At 44.6% G+C, this 22,768-nt stretch overlaps 1 protein-coding gene across 1 annotated transcript in view; it reads right to left on the bottom strand.

The window, feature by feature from the left end:
- Window positions 1-2,667, bottom strand: part of rftn2 (raftlin family member 2) — a 34,274-nt gene extending 31,607 nt beyond the window's left edge. The window contains exon 1 of the mRNA XM_085374794.1: window positions 2,295-2,667. Coding sequence (XP_085230920.1) covers window positions 2,295-2,433 — 139 coding nt within the window. The 5' untranslated portion in view covers window positions 2,434-2,667. The remainder of the gene's footprint in view (window positions 1-2,294) is intronic.
- Between the last annotated feature and the right edge of the window lie 20,101 nt (window positions 2,668-22,768).

Consider the following 22,768-nt stretch of genomic DNA (forward strand, 5'->3'; position numbering starts at 1 on the left):
ATTATTAAAATTCGGGCTATAATGGTTGTATTGATGTATAGCAACTTGAAATGATCCCAAAAATGGCTCCACAGCATGTAAAAATATAATATAAGCTCTGGCAGACTTGGTTCTATGGTAGGTCTTAAAGGGTTAAAGTAAAAGTAATGATTCTGATGAACAAATGTTCAATCAGTGTTATACGGATCAATATTACTGCTGCAGATGTTTAAGGCTGTGTTCAGATATTATGGTTAACTGTCACTATCTAAGGCAGGAGTTAAAATCTTAATGAAACATTAAGGTGGCATATTAGCAAAAAACAAAACAAAAAAAATCCTATACTTAGCCACTAATTTTATAATACATTTCACCAAAACTACTACTGTTACTACTACTACAAAAATAACAAAGATTATAATAGTAACTATAATAGTGCAGAGAAATCTGCAGCTTTATCAGTCAATAATGACAGCTCAGACAATGGTAGCTTCTACTGCTACCTTCTTGCAGACAGCACAACAGGAGCACTTTGCTCCCCTGACCTCCTCTAACTTTGGCCGCAGTACTTCTCCCCCAATTCATCATTGTGCTGGCCTGACGTTAACGTGCTCAGCTCCCATTCAGAACTTAATCACCATTTCCTTCCAAATAGGTCACAGTGAAAACAGCCAGTCGGGAGACCAGATGAAGGGATTAGCCTTGAAAAACAGCAACCTTCGCATATGTTCAAATGAAACTCCACATCAGAGCAGGTGGTGTTGTTTACTCTGGAAGGATGCTGCATTTAACTGCATAAGAAGGTACGTCAATCTGTGTGTCCGTGTGTTTGCTGAGGTAACAAGTGACTAGCAAAGGCAGGGAGGAGGGCACAAAAACAAAAAACCTTTGGTGACCTATTTCATGATAGGCTAGGCAAACAGCCCTGTTACCAGGAGAAACCAAGAGTTAGATGCTAACTCATTACATGTATGCTAAACACTTGAAAGTAAACTAACAGGTCATTTCCTTTTTTTCTAAAACAGTGATCTGGACATCAGATGCTTCCTGTCTGGCTGTAAGGTGCTTTTATTACACTTTTCCCCGGGGAATAACAAACTACAGTATCATAACGTTTGCTATTTATGGTTATTTTAGGGCCAAATAAACAAGAGGAATGCTTGAATTAGAAAAAGGAACACTTTCAGGCTTTTGTTAAGAGGAAACGGGAAAGAACCTGAACTATTTGTTCAGCTGAAGGGTCCATTAAAATTAGCAACAATGGTTTACTTTGAGGCCAGTGTAAGAGGTACCAGAAGCAAACTAGAGATGCAACTGCAACTGAATTAGGTGGGCTTGTCTTATCTAAGCAACAGCCCCAAAAATATGCACTTTATACATTTATAAAACAGAGGAGAATACAAAAAACAGCCAAATGTTTAGTCCTTTTAATTTGAAAAACTGACAACAAGCCTACAGCTACAACAGCTGACCAAAAATGTTCAATCAACATTTTGAATAATCAAATCACTGCCTCAGAACATCTCACAGCATACTTGATTGTAAGGCTGGGAGATTAGCTAAAAATTAACCTCTTCAGATCCTCTAACCGATATAATCTGCCCGTGTTGATTGCTGTTATTGGTTTTAAATTCTGTTAATACTTCCCCATTGTATCTTGTCACGTGACTCTGCCCTGTCCAGCCTGTGACATGGTGACAGGAGGAAAAGTCAATCACCGAGCAGACACTAATACTACTACTAATAATAATAATAATAATAATAATGATAATAATAATAATAATAATAAAAAACAATAATAATACAATGATATTTTTGTTTGTTTTTAAGTTGCTTCATTTGTTCTGAGCATCAGGTTAAGAATCCACCAAAACTGTTGCCATCCATTTGCTGTCAATCAATTGATTAATCAACTAATCGTTTTAACTTTGAAGCACTTGGAAAATGTTAAAAGTTAAATGTAAAATTTTTCTCATGAATCATTTGCTGTATAAAACAGTAAACATGTTCCAATATCAGTATAAACAATAAGATTACGCAAATAGATTTCTGATAAGACAAAGAAAACCTGCTGTGTGCTCATGAATATGATGTTGCAACACAAAAAGCGACGGACTATCAGAAACTGTTAGTGGGTCATTTTCTGTCAGTCCGTTTATCTTTGCTGTAGTTTGTATTCAGAGTGTGAAGCAACAGAGGATGAATATCATCGTTATAAGAAATATGTGCAGCTCTAAAACACTGATGGGACATCTTCAAACAAGACATTTTCTGTCAGCTAATCGATTGATGGATTAAATATGCCACACGCCTACCTTCCAAGCTGAAGTCTAGCAGTACATACTCGTACACGGTGTCTGTTTTGGTCTCCACCTGCGGTCTCTTCAAGGTGGAGTAGATTTTCCCGGGGCTGCTATCCTCCGGGTCTTCTAGTTTTCGCAAGCCGCAGCCCATGGCCTCCAAGGCGGGGACTGGCGTTACTGTGGTGGGAGCACCGGAGGAGACTCAGCCTGTCTTTAGCTCGCAACTTCAACTGGACCGCCCCATCCCGCCTCGGTCCACGCTGTTGATTCCTTGGAATTTATTTTGAATTTCCACTGAAAAATAGCAGGAAAGGCTTTTGCTCGGTGGTTTTAAGAAAAGAAGTGAAAAAAGCCCGAGAGATGACTTCGTAAACCGGCTAATGCTTAAAGAGTACGCCGCTGAAGTGGCTGCACGTCAGGAGCGTGAAGAGGAGGAGCGCGAACCTTGGAGAAAAGTTTCCCTCTACAAACAAGTTAGCAAAAAGGCACCAAGAACACAACTTCCGCTAAGATTTCAAAATAAAATAAGAAAAACAGGAAACGGCTCATTTCAATTACATTTGAATGCACGCTGGGGTTTGAGGATTCTACAAACACTACTGCTTTGCTTTATTAAGTGGTTCACTTTCATACCGTCGCCATTTTTGGTGAATAAAAAAAACAATAAAATATTTAAATTATAAAAAGTATCAATATAAAAGCTGCCATAAAAACGTATACTTGTTGCTCATGTGTCGTCTGAGATCATAACATTAGTAAATATCAAAACTTAAAAGCACAAGGAAATGCAAAATATTACTATTATATGCTATACTATTATAAGAAAACTAAATGAACCAATTACTTCTCAGAACCAAACAGAACAAAAACCTAGACCCAAGCACCCAAGAACCGACGACCATGACTAAAAGGGTATGTTTCCTGCTTTCTTGTGTTTTCTGTTTTGCTGTTGTGTTGCTTTCAAAGACTGTGCAGGTGTTAAAGCCTCTTTTTAGTTTACTTTGGTCTGTTTGCTTCATGGAGGCCATTATGTGTCTCTCTGTGTTGTTCTGCACGTTTTTATTGAAGGTTTTCTTTCTGTTTGTTGTCGTTTTCACTGTTGGGGTCCGTAGTCGAAAATATAAAGCATTACACTTTACTTTTCTTAAAAGTCACGCAATGCATTACTTTCTTACTCTCCGAAGAAAGTAATTTATTACACTACTCATTACGTCACGATTGTTTTACTCACTAACATAACCTGAAGTGTGCAGTCACATACCATTACAGTCTTCCACGCCAACGCATACACTCTTTCTTTTATTGTTTAAGTTTGAACACAATGCTGCTAACATAAAGCAAAAAGTGGTTTAAAGCCAGTCCAAAGAGACTTCAGTGTCCCCACGGTGATTCCACCGTAGAGACATGTAAAGGTAGAAATGAAGTCTACAATGCTACAAGCCTGACTCCTCGTCCCTCAGCAGATGTTTGCAAACAGTCGATGTTGTGTTAGCAGTATAATACTTTGATGCATTTTGCACTTTACCGTTGCACTTTGTCCTTTGCTGATATAAAAATATGCAAATCTCTGCTTCTCAAAAGTTAGATACCGCTCCACCACTGTCCTCCTCACTGCACACAAACCACAATCAGCTGACTGTAGCACAACTGAGCAGGAAGAAAAGGACACATTCGATGCTGGTGTGTAGACAACTCAACAACCTTTGTGATGCAAGCAACAAGATAATTGTAACCATAAAGTGATTACTGACTTCAGTACAATAACTTGTTGCACTGCAGTGACAAATGTTACACTGAAACATGTTTTTCCTCCCTCCTTTGGCCATAACGATGAAAGCATGTTTACAGCATTTTGAGCCCCTTATGATAGTTATTCTGACTCGGAGATATTGACTAAAGATACTTAAAAAAAAGAATTGTTGGGTAACTTTTAGTACTCAAAGACACTCATCCTTTCTAAATAATGAAACGACAGCAAAATAACTAAAGAGAGTCTGAGTTAGAAGTTTTTGTCGTCATAAAAATAATAACAAGTAGAGCGGAAACCAGAGAGAAATTCAGGTGTTGGAGACGTGTGACCCAGCTTAAACTGTCGAACACATTATTAAGGAGCAGTTCTTTGGAAAAATGTCATGTGTGTCGTTCCGTCACTAATGAGGCCGCCTCCTGTGCATCAGCCTGCTGTTCTGACTCCTAATAGTCTTCAGTGGAAATCACAGAGTGACAGAGGTCTAAGGTCAGCATTGTGAAGGTGTGTGCAGGGGTCACTGGCTCAGTCTTGCAGTTTGATGCCACATGTTCTGCTGCCCTCCAGCTCTGCTCCAGATGTTTTTAATTAGCACCCAAAGATGAAGCGACAGCAGTCAGCCTCTCAGTTCCAGATAGCTTAAAGAGTGTGAATCCATACAGTGTGACACGAGCATGCTGGTAAAAAGGGCTCTGATTAAATTACGCACTGGCAGCTATGTCAGTAAAAGCAGATGGGCAGATGGCTGACAGCGGGACAGGGAGGCGGAGGTGCGACAAACTGTTCAGTGATTGTGCGTGTGGCTCTGGGAACTACACAGTGTCTTGGATACATTAGTGAAGAGCAGGTGATGTGGAGTATTTCCCTCACTCGATGTTTCCTCTGTTAATGTTGACTGATTATTGAGAGTTTGGTGCACTGAAACCCTAAACTGTTGCCAGACAGACTGTGAGACAGCTGGCCTTTTAGTCTGTGTTAAAAGCTTGGTAATAGTTTTCATATTAGTGCCACTTCCTCAGAGCTCTGGCGCAGCTGTAAGAAAAACCCCAACTTATATCTCCTGAGTCTGGGACCCCAACTCTGTTCCTAAGTTAACTCTCCAACCCCCACCACCCCATGCAATATGATCTTCTAACACATGAATAAAGTGTTATTTTTTTATCTGTGTCTCAAGTAGGTGTTTTACATTTCGGGTACCTCCTTAAGTGTATCATTGGCAACAATCAATGCAGAGGACTCTAGAAGAGAGTTTTCACCATATGTATATGAAAGAGTAGACACTGTGGAAAGGCTGTGCAGTGTAGGAGATGCTTTTTTTTGAGACAGCCATAATACAAACTGACATAATTTGGAAATCTTAGTTTTCTATAAAACGTTTATTAAAGTGACTACAGACCACAGTAAGATTATATTAGCAGGCACCTATTAATATATAAAATAATTATGGTGTAATTTAACCTACTAAGCCCCGAACTCTTCCACAGCATGCATTTTTAATTTCTCTTTGATATTTGGGCATATTGGGGCCCGATGAATGTAAAAACAAAGAATTACCAGATTTTTTTTTTTACCATATTTTTGTTTTTAAGAAAAATAAGAGCCACATATGAGGATATTAAAATTTTCATAGAACAGTAGCAGTATAATGTCCTCGTAAGTGGATATCAGGCCCATGTAGAGCAAAATTGAGTATTTTAGTCTAAATAACCCAAAATGTGATGTCCACATATGTGGACACAGGGTCCTAGGAGGTTGAATTGATATCGTGCCTGTTTTTGCTTCGTTAATGATGTTTTCACTCATGTTAACTATTGTTTGGTCTGAAGGAACGAAAGGAAGGAGACAAAGGAAGGAAGCAGCTTGATGGATGAAGGGCATTATGAGAGGAAAGGAAGACAGCTGCAGAAATCACAAATATACACAGATATTTGACATTTATAAACTGTGTGTAAAAATATGTTTGTTATAATTGTCCTCCAACTGTCTGTGTGATCTTATTTTTGGGTCACGCTTGCTCCATGTGGGTTTTTTTTTTCTTTTCATTTTTACCCAATGCACTGCATACATAGAGCTGCATAATACTGATTAATTAGAATGCTTGACTCAATTAGGGGTCAAGTTCAGTGTTACCTGGCTTTATGTTCAAAATTAAAACAAACAGCTTGCAAATGACTACCACCTCAGCCTCTCCGTTAAAGGGAAATGTACCAGAATGACATGAAAATAATGTGAGCACAGAAAAAACCCTGCCAGACACATGATGACCAAACCCACAGGGATTTGGGATGAAACTTCTAAAATAACTCTGAATAGTTTAGGTCTGTCTGAGCCTCAAGCAGGAAAACCACTGTCATCCAGGAGCTCCACCCAGTCAGGATGTGCTGAGAAGGAAACCCGGGGCCTCCTCCACTAAACACAGACTGGAATACAGGAAGGAAGGAGACAGTTTATACGGCAGTACATTAAACGTTTATGGCATTAATGTCTTCCTCCTAATAATCCCATAATTACTACAGACATTATTTTTATGTAGTGAAAAAACAGCACACAAATGAATGCTATGTGGCTTATTAGTAATATGGTTTTGTATAGAATAACAATTTTATGAAACGGGCTTCTTTACTTCAGTGATACAGTACAGGTATAGCATCAAAATGCACTTAAAGTACTAATGTAAAAGTACTCAGTTCCAGATTCAGAGGCATCCCCTGCCCCATATCTATGTATCTTTAATTCTTTTCTCTGCCTTTTTTAAACATTTAATTTGAAATTTTTTAATTCTATCAGACTTAAAATGAAAATATATTTAGCGTATAACTCATTGCAGAGTCGCTCAGAGCTGATGGTTGGGTTGATGGCGCCATCTAGTGTTAAAAACACACACATATGCATTTTAAACTGCTGATCATGTGTTGCTTTAGCTTATTTTAGAGACCAGTGGACTTCTGTATTTCTGTGGGCTTTTTCAGCTATATTTATTTGTTTATTTACATATTTATCTGATTATTTTACTTCCTAACTTTTCAGAAGAAGAAGAAGAGGCAGGTGTACAGCCTCTCTGTATTCTTGATAAACTTTACTTCTCACCATCATTTAAGAAAATGTTTTCTTTATTTTATTTCTTTAGTTTCACACTACTTTTTTATTCCTTTGTAATCCCTGCCCTAACTCCTGCCATCAAACACAAAGTGACAGATCATAAGACATCATGCATCATATATTGTCATGGTCTGTGTGCAGCAGGCAGGAACGGAGGACCCAAGTGCAGGACTCAAGATGGCAAAACTAAACTCAGAACAGCTTTATTTGGTGGACGCCAAAAAGAACAGAAAACTAACTAGACTGGGAATCATGACAAGGCTTAACAGGCAGACAGAACACACAGCCAAGTATGAGGGTACAACACAACGCAGAGCAAGGAAAATTGTGTGTGTAAGGTGTGCAGCAACATCTCCTCAGATGGACAGGGATGCTCAGAATGGAAGTGCTGTTTGTGTAAATAAAAGCAGTTGGTGGTGGTGTAAAGTATTACCTTACTAACTTCTGACAGGCTGCACAATGAGCAGACGTCCAGGACAGCTTCCTGTTGTCTGTGCATTATTGTTTAAAGAAAAACATTCGGTCTCAGCGTGATGCTGAAAAATGAGTTCATACATTTGTTATGTCTAGACTGGATATTACCAAGTTGTTCTAAAAGGCCCATGAAAGCCTTCAGCTTCTCTTCATATTAGCTGCCCTCTTAAATCCAACATTGAATTTAATCCCAAATGATCTAAAAGACCTTGTCGTTAGTCCCAGTAGAGAGCTTCGCCATCACACTGCCAGCTTACTTGTGTTTCCTGTAGTATTTAGCATTATAATGGGAGGCAGTGCCTTCAAGTTTTAGACCCCTCTCATCTAGATCCACCCTGGTTTCGGGAGACAGACACTGTCTTTACTTTTAAGAATAGGCAGTAAACTTTATAGTTAGGGCTGGATCAGGTGACCCTGAACCTTGTGGTTATCCTGCTATAAGGTCAAGCTGCTGGAGTCTTCTTTAACTTGTGAATTTACATGTCACTATTGCATGTCATTAACTTTTGTCTGCTATTTTGTGTACCTTGTATTTTGGCCTGTTTTTCCTACTAAATAAAACTGAAGTACCGTATTTCCCGGACTACAAAGCGCACCTGAATATTAGCCGCACAAGCTAAAATCAGGGGAAAATCCTGTTTTGTACATACATTAGCCGCACCTGACTAAAGGCCGCAGGTGTTTCAATGTTGACTCATCATATGTAAGAGAATATGCACAAAGGGAATTGTCAGGAAAGAGATGGCTGTTTGGAGACACACCCCTTTTATTAATATTTTGAAAAACAAGTTATGGGTACATATTTGCACATGTAGTACATAACAGTAACCTACAGCACACCAGAACAATAGATTCAGCCTACCTTTTAGGCTCAGGTGCAGTGACACAGCTTTAACAAGAAGAAAAGTCAGTCATTCACCATCTTCCTGCCCACTAAAACCACCAAAGTCCTCTTCTCCAGTGTCGGATACGAACAGGCTCAGGATGGCTTCGTCATCCACTCTCCGCTTCTCTCCTTCGTTGTCACTTTCAAAACCAAAGAAATCCTCGTTGTCAGAGTCGAACACCCTCAGAAGGGCCGTGGCGGTGTCCTCCTCTCCATCATGCAGCAGTCCAGCCCTTAGAAATCCGTTGGTGATCGTGGATGTTTTCACACTTTTCCACGCTGTCAGAATCCACCGGTGGAGTTGGGCATAACTTGCTTTTCGCAAGTTTATCGCCGCTCATCATCCACGCCTCCCGCTGAACGCGTAGCGCTACTTTGAAGTTTGTTTTTCGCGCTACTTCGTACGGCACTACGTTGCCTGGCGGACGGACACGTGACCAACATACCACTCTTGAACCCCGATCCTTCCGCCAGGCAACGTAGTGCCGTACAACAGCAGAACAAACAAAACAAATCCTCTTACGATATGACAACAATCATGGACAATCCATAGAAAAGCCGCACCTGACTAAAAGCCGCAGGGTTCAAAGCTGGTGCAAAAAGTAGCGGCTTATAGCCCGACAATTACGGTAGTTATTTTTGAGAATCAGAGAGAATGCTTAAAGTTCAGTTCCCAGGTTTACTCTAAAATGAATGACCACTAACCGAGCCAGAAATCTTGTAGACGTGGGTGAAAACCTGAATTTTACCAGTCACAGAAAGACTGACATTTAGCCTACTATCACCTTAACATTCTGAGAAATAATTGCCATGATCAGAAGAAGTTTGGTTGACTCAGAAGTGAACTTGGAGTTGGGACACGTTTAACAGGTTTATCTACAGAAAGTGTGAAGGGTTTGGTGATGGGGCTCACAGAGCAAGGGCAGCTGGGCTGATGATGGAACAGGCAGACAGTGATGGCTTCTATCGGTGTTTCAGAGCTGTGACAAAAGAGAAAACATGAACTAAAATAAAGAAAGGAACTATCAGTGCTACCACTAACAAAGCTGTTTAATCAGCAGAGGTGGGAAGTAACAAAGTACAAACACTCATTTACTTGAGTAGTTTTTTTCTGACTACTTTTTACTTTTAGTTCCTACATTTCAAACAAGTATCTGAACTTTCTACTCCTTAAATTTTCTTTTACTTACTTACTTTAATTACTTTTGGTTTAAGTGGGAGCTATTATTCCTCGTCTCTGCAACACTGGAACGACTGCAGGTATGTATGGTTAGGCTACTTCAGCATCTAGCTAGCTGTACAGAAGACGAGTGAGCATTTATGCTTTGAAGTGACCTGAAACAACATGTTAAAGGGAATAACATGTTGTTTCAGGTCATTTCAAATGCAGCATTTCTATGAGTTCAACAAACATCAGCAACACACAAACTGTTTGTGTTCAGTTTGTTGCAGAGTGTGTTGCTAGCTCAAGGTTCAGAGAGCTAACTTCACTCAGAGATGGAGTGTCATGGTCCTGGGTCGGTGACCCAGCGCTTTTAGTTTGTTATCATTTTCTAGATGATTGTTTAAGTTCTGTGTTATTTTCGATCTGCCTCTGAGTCTGCGTCTGTATCTGTCTGTCTATGGTGTCTCCCCATCTGTTTGTGAATCTGTCTGTTTAGTTCAATGTCTTGTCTGGTTCCATGTATCTGAGTTTCCTGTTTTATTGTGAAGGTCCGTGTCATATGTGAGTGTGATCAGTTTACGTTTCCCCTGTCCCGTCAGCCCAGATTCCTCCCAGCTGTGTTGCCCTCCTGTCTCTCATCCCCTGATTACTGGTGTGTGTATTTAAGCCCTGTGTGTTCTCCTGCCTGTTGCCGGTTCGTCTGTGTAACGCCGTGTCAGTCTGTGTTCCTCCGTGTCAGTCTGTTACCCTGTGTTCCTCGTCTGCGTCTCTCTGCTATTCATCATCCGTTGTCATATGCTCCCAGGTCTGTTATTTTTAGTTCTCCCAGTTTAGGTTTCTTTAGTTGTTTGTTATGCCCCACTGTTTGTTTGCCACTACACCTCTGTAAATAAAACCACCGGTATCTCATCCACTGCCTGCATCTTGGGTCCTCCTTCTAAATCCACACGGCTCGCCTCGGCAGCCGTGACAGTACGAACCGGCCACTATGGACCCAGCAGCATTCAACCCGCCCAAGGAGCTCCGGGAGGACATTGTTTACTCCGTGGACAAATTAATCAACGCGTGGCTGGAGCACGAGGGGAGAGAATTTCGCCAAGCCGTGGCTAATCGGCTACAGCGCTTGGTTTCTGGTCTCCCCTGGCTGCTCAGCTCACTTCACCCGCTCGCACAGAATTTCATTCTGAATGGACTCCGTCTTCACCCCCCGGCTGCTACCACCCACCCTGCAGCTCATGCTTCACTGCCCAGTCCGACAGAGGATGTTCTGCCCGGCCCATCAACCCAGCCTTCGAGGGGGAAACGGCGCTCACGCTGCCGACGCTCCTCGCCACAGTCGGACCTGGGGATTTCCGAGCAGCCAGCTGTGGTGAGTGGACAGGACAGTATTATTGGTCTGAACTGTGGGACCGTTTACTCAGGGGTGATGTTCTGTACGGCACAGGACAAAAACTGTTTATCGCCAGAAGCTCAGTTAGCCGCCCGGCCAGAAGCTCAGTTAGCCGCCCGGCCAGAAGCTCAGTTAGCCGCCCGGCCAGAAGCTCAGTTAGCCGCCCGGCCAGAAGCCCAGTCGCCACCTCCGCCACATTCAGCCTCACAATCCATAGCTCGATTAGTCACAGCCAGACTTATTACAAACCCTGTTACAATCCATGGCCCAGTCAGTAGCCCGGTTAGCAGAAGAATCATTAGCTTTATCCTCAGTTCAGCCTCCTGTTCAGCAGTCACCAGCCCTGCATCCTGTGTCAGTTGCTCCACCACCTGTTCAGCCATCACCTTCACCTACTCCTCCTGTACAGCAAGCCATGTCAGTCCAACCCATAACGGACAGTTCAACAACTCCGTACTCTAAGCAGAGAGACAAACCCAAGAACAATGTCGACATTCCTCAAAGGCTGGCCAGTTCTGAGACTGAGATGCACTCCAGGGCCTCCCCAGAGGCTGGGTTTCAGCCCCCATCAGACTCTGGACCCCTGGAGTTTAAGAAGCCAGCTGAGGACTGCACCCAGCTGTCGCTGCCTGAGCAGGGTCAATGCTCTGCGCAGCTGCAGGCCGCTATGTGTTTGCCAGAGGCCCGTGTGCCTGCTGGTTCTGTTGCGTTCCTGCCAGAGGCCCGTGTGCCTGCTGGTTCTGTTGCGTTCCTGCCAGAGGCCCGTGTGCCTGCTGGTTCTGTTGCGTTCCTGCCAGAGGTCTCCGCACCTGCTGGTTCTGTTCTGTGTGTGCCAGGGGCTCCAGTGCCCACTGGTTCTGAGACTGTCTTTGCTGGGGGGCCCGAGGAGCCCGTCCAGCCATCTGCCTCGTCAGCTGGGGGGCCCGAGGAGCCCGTCCAGCCATCAGCTGCAGTCTCATCGCCAGCTGCAGTCTCATCGCCAGCTGCAGTCTCATCGCCAGCTGCAGTCTCATCGCCAGCTGCAGTCTCATCGCCAGCTGCAGTCTCATCGCCAGCTGCAGTCTCATCGCCTGCTGCAGTCTCTTCGCCCTCGCCTGCTGCAGTCTCTTCGCCCTCGCCTGCTGCAGCTTCATCATCCTCGCCTGCTGCAGCTTCATCATCCTCGCTTGCTGCGGCCTCAGAGTCTTCGGCCTCGCCTGGTCCGGTTCCTGCTTCAGCATCACCTGGTCCGGCTCCAGCATCCTCAGCCGCTTCGCCTGGTCCGGCCTCCGCTTCAGCTTCCTCATCAGCCGCTTCGCCTGGTCCGGCCTCCCCTTCTGCTTCAGCCTCGTCTGGTCAAGCCTCCTTGTCTTCATCCTCATCAGCGTCGCCTGGTCCAGCTTCAGCCTCCGCTTCCGCCCCGTCTGGTCCAGCCTCCGCTTCCGCCCCGTCTGGTCCAGCCTCCGCTTCGCCTGGGGCTGCAGGGGCCACGCAGCCTTCAGGTCCCCTACTACCACCTCCACATCGTCGGTCATCTGCCAGGCCGCTTGTTGGGCATCTCCGCCACCGTGGACGCCCTCCTGAACGCCGCCACTGCCTTCCGCGTGGCCGGCCTCCGGACTTGTTTCCACGCCACCGTTGCCGTCCGCACGGTCGGCCCCCAGAACTGTTTCCACGCCGCCGTTGCCGTCCGCACGGTCGGCCCCCAGAACTGTTTCCACGCCGCCGTTGCCGTCCGCACGGTCGGCCCCCAGAACTGTTTCCACGCCGCCGTTGCCGTCCGCACGGTCGGCCCCCAGAACTGTTTCCACGCCACTGCCTACTGCGTGGCCGGCATCCGGACCTACCCCGTTGCCATTCGCATGGTCGGCCTCCTGAACTTGACCATCTGGGCCTTTTTGGACTCTGTCCCTCCGTCCTGGGCCCCCTCCGCCCGCCCTGGTCGGGTTGTTTTCTGTTTTATTTTGGTCCGTTTTTTCGTTTCTGCTGGGCTGTCTGGTGCCAGCCCTTGAGGGGGGGGGTACTGTCATGGTCCTGGGTCGGTGACCCAGCGCTTTTAGTTTGTTATCATTTTCTAGATGATTGTTTAAGTTCTGTGTTATTTTCGATCTGCCTCTGAGTCTGCGTCTGTATCTGTCTGTCTATGGTGTCTCCCCATCTGTTTGTGAATCTGTCTGTTTAGTTCAATGTCTTGTCTGGTTCCATGTATCTGAGTTTCCTGTTTTATTGTGAAGGTCCGTGTCATATGTGAGTGTGATCAGTTTACGTTTCCCCTGTCCCGTCAGCCCAGATTCCTCCCAGCTGTGTTGCCCTCCTGTCTCTCATCCCCTGATTACTGGTGTGTGTATTTAAGCCCTGTGTGTTCTCCTGCCTGTTGCCGGTTCGTCTGTGTAACTCCGTGTCAGTCTGTGTTCCTCCGTGTCAGTCTGTTACCCTGTGTTCCTCGTCTGCGTCTCTCTGCTATTCATCATCCGTTGTCATATGCTCCCAGGTCTGTTATTTTTAGTTCTCCCAGTTTAGGTTTCTTTAGTTGTTTGTTATGCCCCACTGTTTGTTTGCCACTACACCTCTGTAAATAAAACCACCGGTATCTCATCCACTGCCTGCATCTTGGGTCCTCCTTCTAAATCCACACGGCTCGCCTCGGCAGCCGTGACATGGAGAAAGATAAGAAAGACAGGACAGGAGAGGAAGAAGAGAGGTTAGATTTAAAGGACCGCTCAGTGGGGTTGGATAAACTGTATATTTAAAGCTTACATGTAAGTCCTCATGTTTGAAACCAGATATCAGGTCTGTACACGTGACATTGTTTTTTTTTTTCATATCATGAAACCTGCTGCAAAACAAACTTATTTAAAGTCTGAAAATCATGTAGTGCGAGCAGAATCATCTGAAGCTCAACGTGGCACAGAACAAAGTTTGGATTGTGGACTTTAGGAACACCAGGAAAACTTTGACCCCTGTTTCAACCCAGGGGGTCAATGTGGATTTTGTGGAGGACCATAAATACCTCGGATTATATGTAGATAATAAACTGGACTGGGTTAAAAACACCACTGCACTTGTTGCACCCTCAGAGAGACATGACTCAATTCTCCTTTTTCTTGCAACTTTATTCCCCTCAGTTCAGGTTTGGAGTTTACAGGCAGGAGAGCGTATCATCAGCAAAACATCGCTCCCTCACGTCTCAGACACTGTTTACTTTTTTTCTGCGCTCACTGATGACATCACACATCTGACCTCTGACCTCCTGGAGCCAGTAAACTACAAAAAATAACTAGAAATGTGTCCAAAAACAAAACACAATTAAATAAGAATAGTCTTTAAAGATTTTCCCAACAGTTCAGAAAAATTTAAGTTTTATAACTACTTTTAGAGCGTAACACCCTCCCCCACAAAAAAAAATGTTGCCACACATTTTCTAATCTCTGACAATTTACCAAAAATAGAACATTTAACCAAAGATGAGTGAGCAAACAAGTATTTCCCCACATATTACACATTACTGGGTGAGAGGCTATACCATCTCTTAGTATCTCAGGACAAGTCTCTCATGGTCACGATACAAAACTAAATGTTCATAGTCCTTTTGTACTGAAGGGTGGGTTGTCCCTCGAAGCATTGGTGGGCCCGCCAAATCTTCGCAGTGGGACAAGGAAAATACCATTTACACCCCAACATCATGTGATTACACACTTCAAAACCATGAGTTCATTAAACCCATATTGCACTTACCACTGTCTTAACTCTCTGACGCTAGAATGATAAACCTTCCCTCTATTTATTATAGTAATAATGCTCAGAGTACCTGTTTCTCTTTTAACTGTAACATGTGTCAATACCACATCAACATGAACTACAACTGTAATGTTACGCTTAGATTAAACTCTCTTGTGAAGTTGACTCTGTGTTTTTCTGTTATATCTATTCATACTGTGAAGGATACATGAATGATGGTGGGACAGAGGAATGATGGATGCCACTTGAAGGGCTGTTCACACTGACAGGGCATGTGCTCCATTGCTGGACGGTTGGCTGGCCTAGTTTTTCATATGTGTAGACACGCCGGGGCTGTCTCATTCTCTTTGGCTTGTGCCTCCATGTCTCAGCATCGCTCTGCTCACTCTCGGGTCCGACAGCTGGAACTTCAACCTCCTCCTCCAAACTGTGTCTCTCCTCCACCTGTTCCTCTTCAGGATGCCCCTCTGCTCTGAAAGCAGGCTCAGACTTCTCTCCGAGTGCGTCACTCCGGGGGCAGAAATCCTCTGTTTCTGGATTGAGGGGTGGATCAGCATATCTGAGTGCTGTCCACATGTGACAGTCGTCTTCACTAGAACTGCCTGTGTCTGTTTGGTCAGTATCGGGCTTGGTCTGATGTCTTCTTGCTGACTGTCTCTGTTTGTTTCCACGGCTTTTCTCTTTCAGGCTGCTTTCACACACCCCAGACTCTTCAACCAGGTAAGGACACGGCAACAGTAGGTTACGGTGTAACACTCGTCTTCTTCCTGTTCCCTGCAATGGCTCAACCACATACACTGGACTATCAGGACCTTTCCTCTCGGTGATGACATGAATCATATCCTCCCAATAGCTGCGCAGTTTCCCAGGACCTCCTCTGGGTGTGAGATTTCTCACCAAGACATGGTCACCTGGCTGAAGCACAGAGCTCCATGCACGTCGATTGTAGTTTTTCTGTCCCCTTCTTGCACTCTTTCTCATGTTCTGCCTCGCAATTGTATATGCCTCTTGCATAACTCCTCTCCATTTCTCTGCATAGCCACTGTGTGACTGACTCTTCTCTTCTTCTCTTTTTGGGAAGAGCAGGTCGATAGGCAATGTTGGTTCACGGCCAAAGAGAAGGAAGAATGGAGAAAATCCTGTTGCTTCGTGCACAGTCGAGTTGTAGGCGTGAACTACTTTGTTCAGATAGTCTTTCCATCTTGACTTCTGAGATTCCTCAAGTGTCCGGAGCATACCTAGGAGTGTCCTATTGAAGCGCTCTGCAGGATTGGCCTGTGGGTGGTACGGGGAGGTACGAGAATGGCTGATACCGCAGTAGCCTTGAAGCTTGCGGAAAAGGCTGTTCTCAAATTCTTTCCCCTGGTCATGGTGTATTTTGGATGGGAAACCGAAGCGCATGATAAAGTCATCAAAGAGCTTTCTTGCCGCAGTCTTCCCAGACTTGTCCCTTGTCGCATATGCCTGGGCACATTTGGTGAAATGATCCACAACTACGAGTATGTATTCTTCACCTCCTGTGCACTTGTCCAAATGCAGATAGTCAATGGATATCATCTCAAACGGCGCAGAGGTTTCAATGCTCTGAATTGGTGTTCTGGTTATTCTGTTAGGCTTCTTCTTCTTTATACAGCGACACACCTGAGTGACATAGTGCTCCATTTCCTGCCTCATTTTAGGCCAGAAGAAGCGCTCCCTGGCGAGAGCAACCATCCTGTCTGCTCCTAAATGTCCCATCTCCTCATGTAGATGTTTATAGACCATGGGCTTTAATGAGTCAGGAACAACAAACTGTTTTCTCCTGGTGGTCTCACGCCTCAGAATGCCATCTCCATCGATCTGCAAATGGGGCCACTGCCGAAGAAGGTACCTAACTGCCTCACTCTCCGCCATCTTTTCTTTATGCTTCAGGTAGGTGTGTGTTCTTTTCAGGGACAAAACTCTGTTTATGGTTATGTCTGCATCCTGGGCGTCCCTGATGTCGTCAACTGCAAACGGCTGAATTGGTTCTGAGACGATGCATCCCTCTGGCAGCGCGTTGACATTACAGGTGACAGCTGAGATCCAGTTCACTTCCCCTGTTTTCTCTCTCTCTAGGGCTTTCCCAACACATTCAATGTCATCTTGCTGACACTCCTCTGTGCATTCCTGCATGATATCTTCAATGGGCTTTCCTCTTCTTGATAAGAAATCTGCATCTCGATTCGCTGCCCCTGGCCTGTACTTAAGAGTGAACCGATAATCTGCCAACTCCGCCACCCAGCGGTGTCCAGCTGCATTCAGTTTCGCTGACCTCATGACGTATGTCAGCGGGTTATTGTCACTGTACACAGTAAAATGAGGCGCATGAAACAGATAATCACGAAAGCGTTCTGTTATGGCCCATTTCAGTGCCAGGAATTCCAGCTTGCCTGAATGTAGCTTGTAGTTTTTTTCTGCAGCTGTCAGTGTCCGTGATCCATAGCCTATGACTCTCAGGGCAGTCCCTTGACGCTGGTACAAGACTGCACCCAAACCATCCTCAGAGGCATCTACATGAAGAACAAATGGCTTCTCTAGATCTGGATATGCCATGATTGGTGGGTTTGTCAGCTGGTTTACCATTTTGTCCAATGTCTCTTGGTGAACTGTCATCCACTGGATTGGATGGGATGGTGGCAGCTGGGCAGATTTGCGGTGGCACTCCTTACTCTTCCCACGCTGCTTGTGTTCAGACTTAGGCTTTGCTAAGAGTTCATAGAGGGGTTTGGCTGTCCTTGAGAAGTCCTGTATGTAGGGTCTGTAGTAGCTGAGGAAACCCATCAACTTTCTCACCTCTCTCACGGTCGATGGTTTCTCCTGTTTCAGTGCTTGCACTGCTTCAGCTTCTTTGGGGTTCATCTTGTATCCCTCTGCTGAAACCACTCGCCCCACATAGCAGACTTCACGTTTGAAAAAGTCACACTTCTGTGGCCTTAATTTGATACCACATTCTCTTTGGCGCTGCAGCACTCTCCTCACATTTTGGATGTGTTGTTCGAAGCTTGAGCTAAAGACGAGTACATCATCCAAATATGGGACACACATTTCATCCCTGAGGTCTCCCAGGCATCCCTCCATGTAGCGCTGGAATGCTGCTGGGGCATTAGTAAGGCCGAATGGGACCCTAACCCACTCATAGAGTCCCCATGGTGTTATAAATGCGGTACAGGGTCTGCTGTTCTCACTCATGAAACCCTGGTGATAAGCCTTTCCCTGGTCCAATACTGTGAACCAGGAGTTGCCCCCAAGGTTTTCCAGGATCTCCTGTATTCTCGGGATGGGATGTCTGTCAGGCAGTGTCTTTGCATTCAGGAGCCTATAGTCTACACACAAGCGAAGGCCACCATCTTTCTTCCTGACACATACCACAGGCGAAGAATATGAAGAACAAGATTTTTGGATCCAGCCCCGATTGAGTAAGTCTTGTATGTGTGCTTTTACCTCATGATAAAGGTGTCTGGGGATTGCATTATATGTCTTTTGCACAGGCACTTTGTCTTTTAGCTGTATCTCCAGCTCTAGATCTTTAATGCATCCCGTGTCCCAGTCATCTTTTGCAAAAACATTGCATTCCTCCCTCAGCATCTGTTTTACCTGCTGCTGTTGGTCACTTGTCAGATGGCTCAAATCCGCTGGTGGGTCCCAGGGCTCAGTTTTTGTTGTCTGACTGGACTGCACTGTGGGTAAGGAAGTACTTGCGTCTGATGTCTTAGAAAGCTCACCCTCCATACATTTTACATGTGGCATGTAGATAGCATCAACATTGTGCAGCCACCCCAGTGTAGTGCGACCACAGAGGGTGATATCATGGTCAGTCATGTTTTCCACAGTCACTGCAACTTTAGCATCACCTTCTGAGGGGAGCTGAATTAGCTGTTCTCTAACAACTAGGCCTGCTGGCCATGGTGTCTCACAGTTCGGCTCCAACACTGCATGTGACCCACTCAACACACTCTTATTTAGCCAACCACATTGCACTGTCATCATGTTACGCTTCGGGATGGTCACAGGTCGCCTTCCTACTCGGGCTATGTGGGGATGGCTGTCAGGCATTTGTTTCTTTAGGACAGACAGGACAGCTCTTGCAGTTTTGCGCCCCACCTCGAATGCTGAGCACAATCTGTCCAGCATATGCCCTGGGGGGATACAGTCTTTGCTGGTGTCATTTCTCAAAGCTAATTCTTCTATCACATTAAAGCCGATGATGGGGCATTCAATGTCACCACTGGCGACTAGGATTGGAACTTGGACGGGCCTGTTGGTCATCCCAGCAACAGCATTTTTGGATAGGCTGAACTCAGTCTCTATCCATCCCTCATATGGAATACTGGTCCCATTAGCAGCTGAGAGCTCTAAAGCTCCCTCTTCGAGCAGCTCTTCCACTGACCTCATTTCAGCATCAGGCAGGTGTTTCTTTCTCCAGTTCGTCCCCACTATCGATACTTGTGAGCCGGTGTCCCACAATATTGTGGTGTCCACACCTCCTAAGAAGCCACGGACCTGGCATCTTTTGCCTACCAGCTTCGCCATTTGTTGCTGTTTACCAGTGAGGGGTGCCTTGAGGCTGAATGGGTCGGTTTGGTGCTTCTCCCCTTCAGGGTTAAGTATGATTTCGATCTTACTTGAATTAGCTGAGCACTTTTTCCTACGACAACCTGCCGCCCAGTGTTCCGTACTGCCACATTTGTAACAGTGGTCACATTTGTTTCCTGTATTGGATGATTGACACTGCTGGCACTGTCTAATGTTTGTGCTCCTAGGCTGTGATTGGTATTTCCGGTCAGGTGGTTCGGCCATTCTCATGTGCTGAGGCTTAACGGTCTGCTGGAGGCTGGCAATGTGAGTGGTGAGGTTCTGCAGAGCCTCACATATAGCCTTGTTGCCTTGATCAACTTTATCCATTAATGTGTCTCGTTTGACTGCTCCACCTTGCCTGTTCTTACTGTCTGATGTGTGCATACTGCTTTCTTTCTCCACCTCTTGATCTTCCCCACTTACTGCTGCAACTTTGATCATCTTTGCTCTTGATGCAGCTGACAGCTTATTCTTTCTTTCCATTTCCAGACTGTATGCCGCAGTCATTTTTTCCAGAAGAACCTCATCTGTGATTTTAGGATTTTGCAGGTATAGCTTCACATCAGCTCGGATGGTGTCATCATGGAGGCCAGTGAGTACTGTCTGGAGAAACTGATTTTGGATGAGCTCCGAACTGTACTTTAAACCAGACTTAACTCTCTCTGAAGCAAGAACAAGTTGTCTCAAATCCATTGCTCGCATCAAAAACTGGATTGGAGTTTCTTTTGGCTCCTGTACAGCACGTGTGAGCGAATGATACAACTCTGTGGCATCTTTCTCAATGTAATGAGTCCGTAATATTTGCCTGAGAGCTTGCAAAGTCAAATCTACTCTACTCTCAAGGTAGCTTTTCAGTTTTGTTCCTGGGGTTATAGCTTGAATGATGGCTTCAACAATGTCTCCTTCATCATATCCCCTCTTCAATGCCCTCTGGATTTGTCTTTCCAAGCTAGTGTATGTTAATTTGTCCTTTTGGTTTGGTTCTCCAATTTGTCCCATTATTTTCAGATCCCGTCAGTACAGTGGGTGTACAAAAGGGACACTTTGAGTGGCGACCGGGGTGACTCGTGTAGCATTCAGATGAGAAACACTTTCTCTCTGCTCGTCTGAATTACTGGGTGTTATCACATTTTCAGCCACAGGGTGGTGCTCTTGTACCACTTGTTGAGACAACGGGGCATTACTTTCGCATCTCTTTTGCTTCACTTCATTAATTTTGTCATCTAATTCCAACAACAGAGACATCCCTTCATCTTCTCGTGCAGTAACATCCTCTCCCTCTAAGTACTGGAGAATACGCCGCCTCAGTTTACGAGGTAAGTCTTTTTCACTTTCATCCACGGCTAAACTGAGGGCAGCACAAATCTCATTCAAATCCGGTGCTAGCAGTGTAAGTAACTTTTCCTCTATCTCCTCAAGAAGTTGCTCCCAATCAGGAGACATCTGCTGTACTTTAGACAAACTTTTACCTTCACTGCCTTTTCTTGGAGGGATGGCACTGCCTTACGAGTTCAGGTGGGGGGTAGTGAGCGAGGCTAGTCACATGTAGCTCGTCCTTCTTTGCAGTATAAACTCCAAACCGGGCGGAAACACCAAGATTATGTTGCACCCTCAGAGAGACATGACTCAATTCTCCTTTTTCTTGCAACTTTATTCCCCTCAGTTCAGGTTTGGAGTTTACAGGCAGGAGAGCGTATCATCAGCAAAACATCGCTCCCTCACGTCTCAGACACTGTTTACTTTTTTTCTGCGCTCACTGATGACATCACACATCTGACCTCTGACCTCCTGGAGCCAGTAAACTACAAAAAATAACTAGAAATGTGTCCAAAAACAAAACACAATTAAATAAGAATAGTCTTTAAAGATTTTCCCAACAGTTCAGAAAAATGTAAGTTTTATAACTACTTTTAGAGCGCAACACACTTTACAGGAAGGGCCAGAGTTGTCTCTACTTTCTGAGGCAACTGAGGTCCTTCAACATCTGACAATGCTCAGGATTTTCTGTGAGTCTGTTGTGGTCAGTGCTATCCTCTTTGCTGCTGCATGCTGGGGTAACAGGTTGAGGGTCGTTGATGCCAACAGACTCAATAAACTGATCTGCAAGGCCAGTAATGTGGAAGATGGAGCTGGACTCCCTTAGGGTGGTGTCTGGGAGGTGGATGTCGTCCAAGGTACGGACAATGTTGGATAATACCTCCCACCCACTCCATGGCATGCTGGCGTGAAGAAGTCACAGGTGAAGAAGTCACAGGAGCACGTTCAGTGATAGACTGAGATTATTAAAAAGCACCATTGAACGACACAGGAAGTCATTCCTGTCTGTGGCCATCTCCCTGCACAACTCCTCCATCTAACACACTGTAAACTCTGCAATAGTTACATCCTTTCTGCACATGCCCTGTAGTAAAATAGCAAATGACAAAGTTCACAGGTTAGAGTCAAATGTCAGTCATTTATATTTATTAGGGATTAATAAAGTATTGTGATTCTGCAGACAGGACAAACCGTGTACTTAGAGCTGGGCGATATAACGATAACGATATGTATTGCGAAATAACTTTTTCTCGATAGAAAAATTAAACTATTGCGATAGACCTCACCGCTCTTGTCCTCTTAAAAAAAAAAAGAACAGCCAATCCAAATAAAGTAGCGCAGAGCCGAACCAATCACAGCGCACACGTCACGTCACGTGACTTGTTACGTACAGCACAAGAGCCAAGCCTCACATGTGTATTTGTTTGGGAAGCAGCCAGCCACCGTGCCGCCCGGGTAATGGAGGAAACGAGTGTGCTGACTAGAGAAAAATCAACCGAGAGCTTGGGTGACCAGGTTACCAAAGAGAAAACAGATGATGGTTCCAATGCCGGAGAGACTGTCGAACGGAAGAGCCATAGAAGTTCCGTAGTGTGAAGGTATTTCGCTTATCAAGTCTGACAAAAAACAGAGTAGTGCGCACTGTAAATTGTGCCGAAAGCAAGTCTGGAAATACAATAAACCGGTGCATGCTCAATCTCTGACTGGAAGCGCTAATTCGTCATTCGGCTTTTGTCAGACTAAAGTAACTGTTAAAACTGTTTGAAAAGCTCAGCTATACAACAAGGAGAGATTGAGAATTTCCTTTTAGTTCTCAGTTTATTTGATATTGACAAAAGTTAGTCAATTTTGTCTGTTCTTCTGTAAAACAAACTAAGATTTATTTTTAGAATTAATATTTTGTTTCTAAGTGGAATTGACAATTTAGTCTGTTTCGTTTGTTCTATTTTGAAACTTAAACGCTTTAGCGGCTGCCTTTTGTGTAGTTTGCAATATTTGCCTTTATTTATCTGAAAAAGTCTCATGTTCCTTAAGTACATCTACCCTGTTGAACTTATTATGGGAAATAAATATTTAAATAAAAACAAGCTGCTGA

The sequence above is a fragment of the Diplotaxodon limnothrissa genome, linkage group LG16 (assembly GCF_057381915.1).
Source record: "Diplotaxodon limnothrissa isolate DT_005_m linkage group LG16, D_limnothrissa_male_GT1.1, whole genome shotgun sequence".
Lineage (NCBI taxonomy): Eukaryota > Metazoa > Chordata > Actinopteri > Cichliformes > Cichlidae > Diplotaxodon > Diplotaxodon limnothrissa.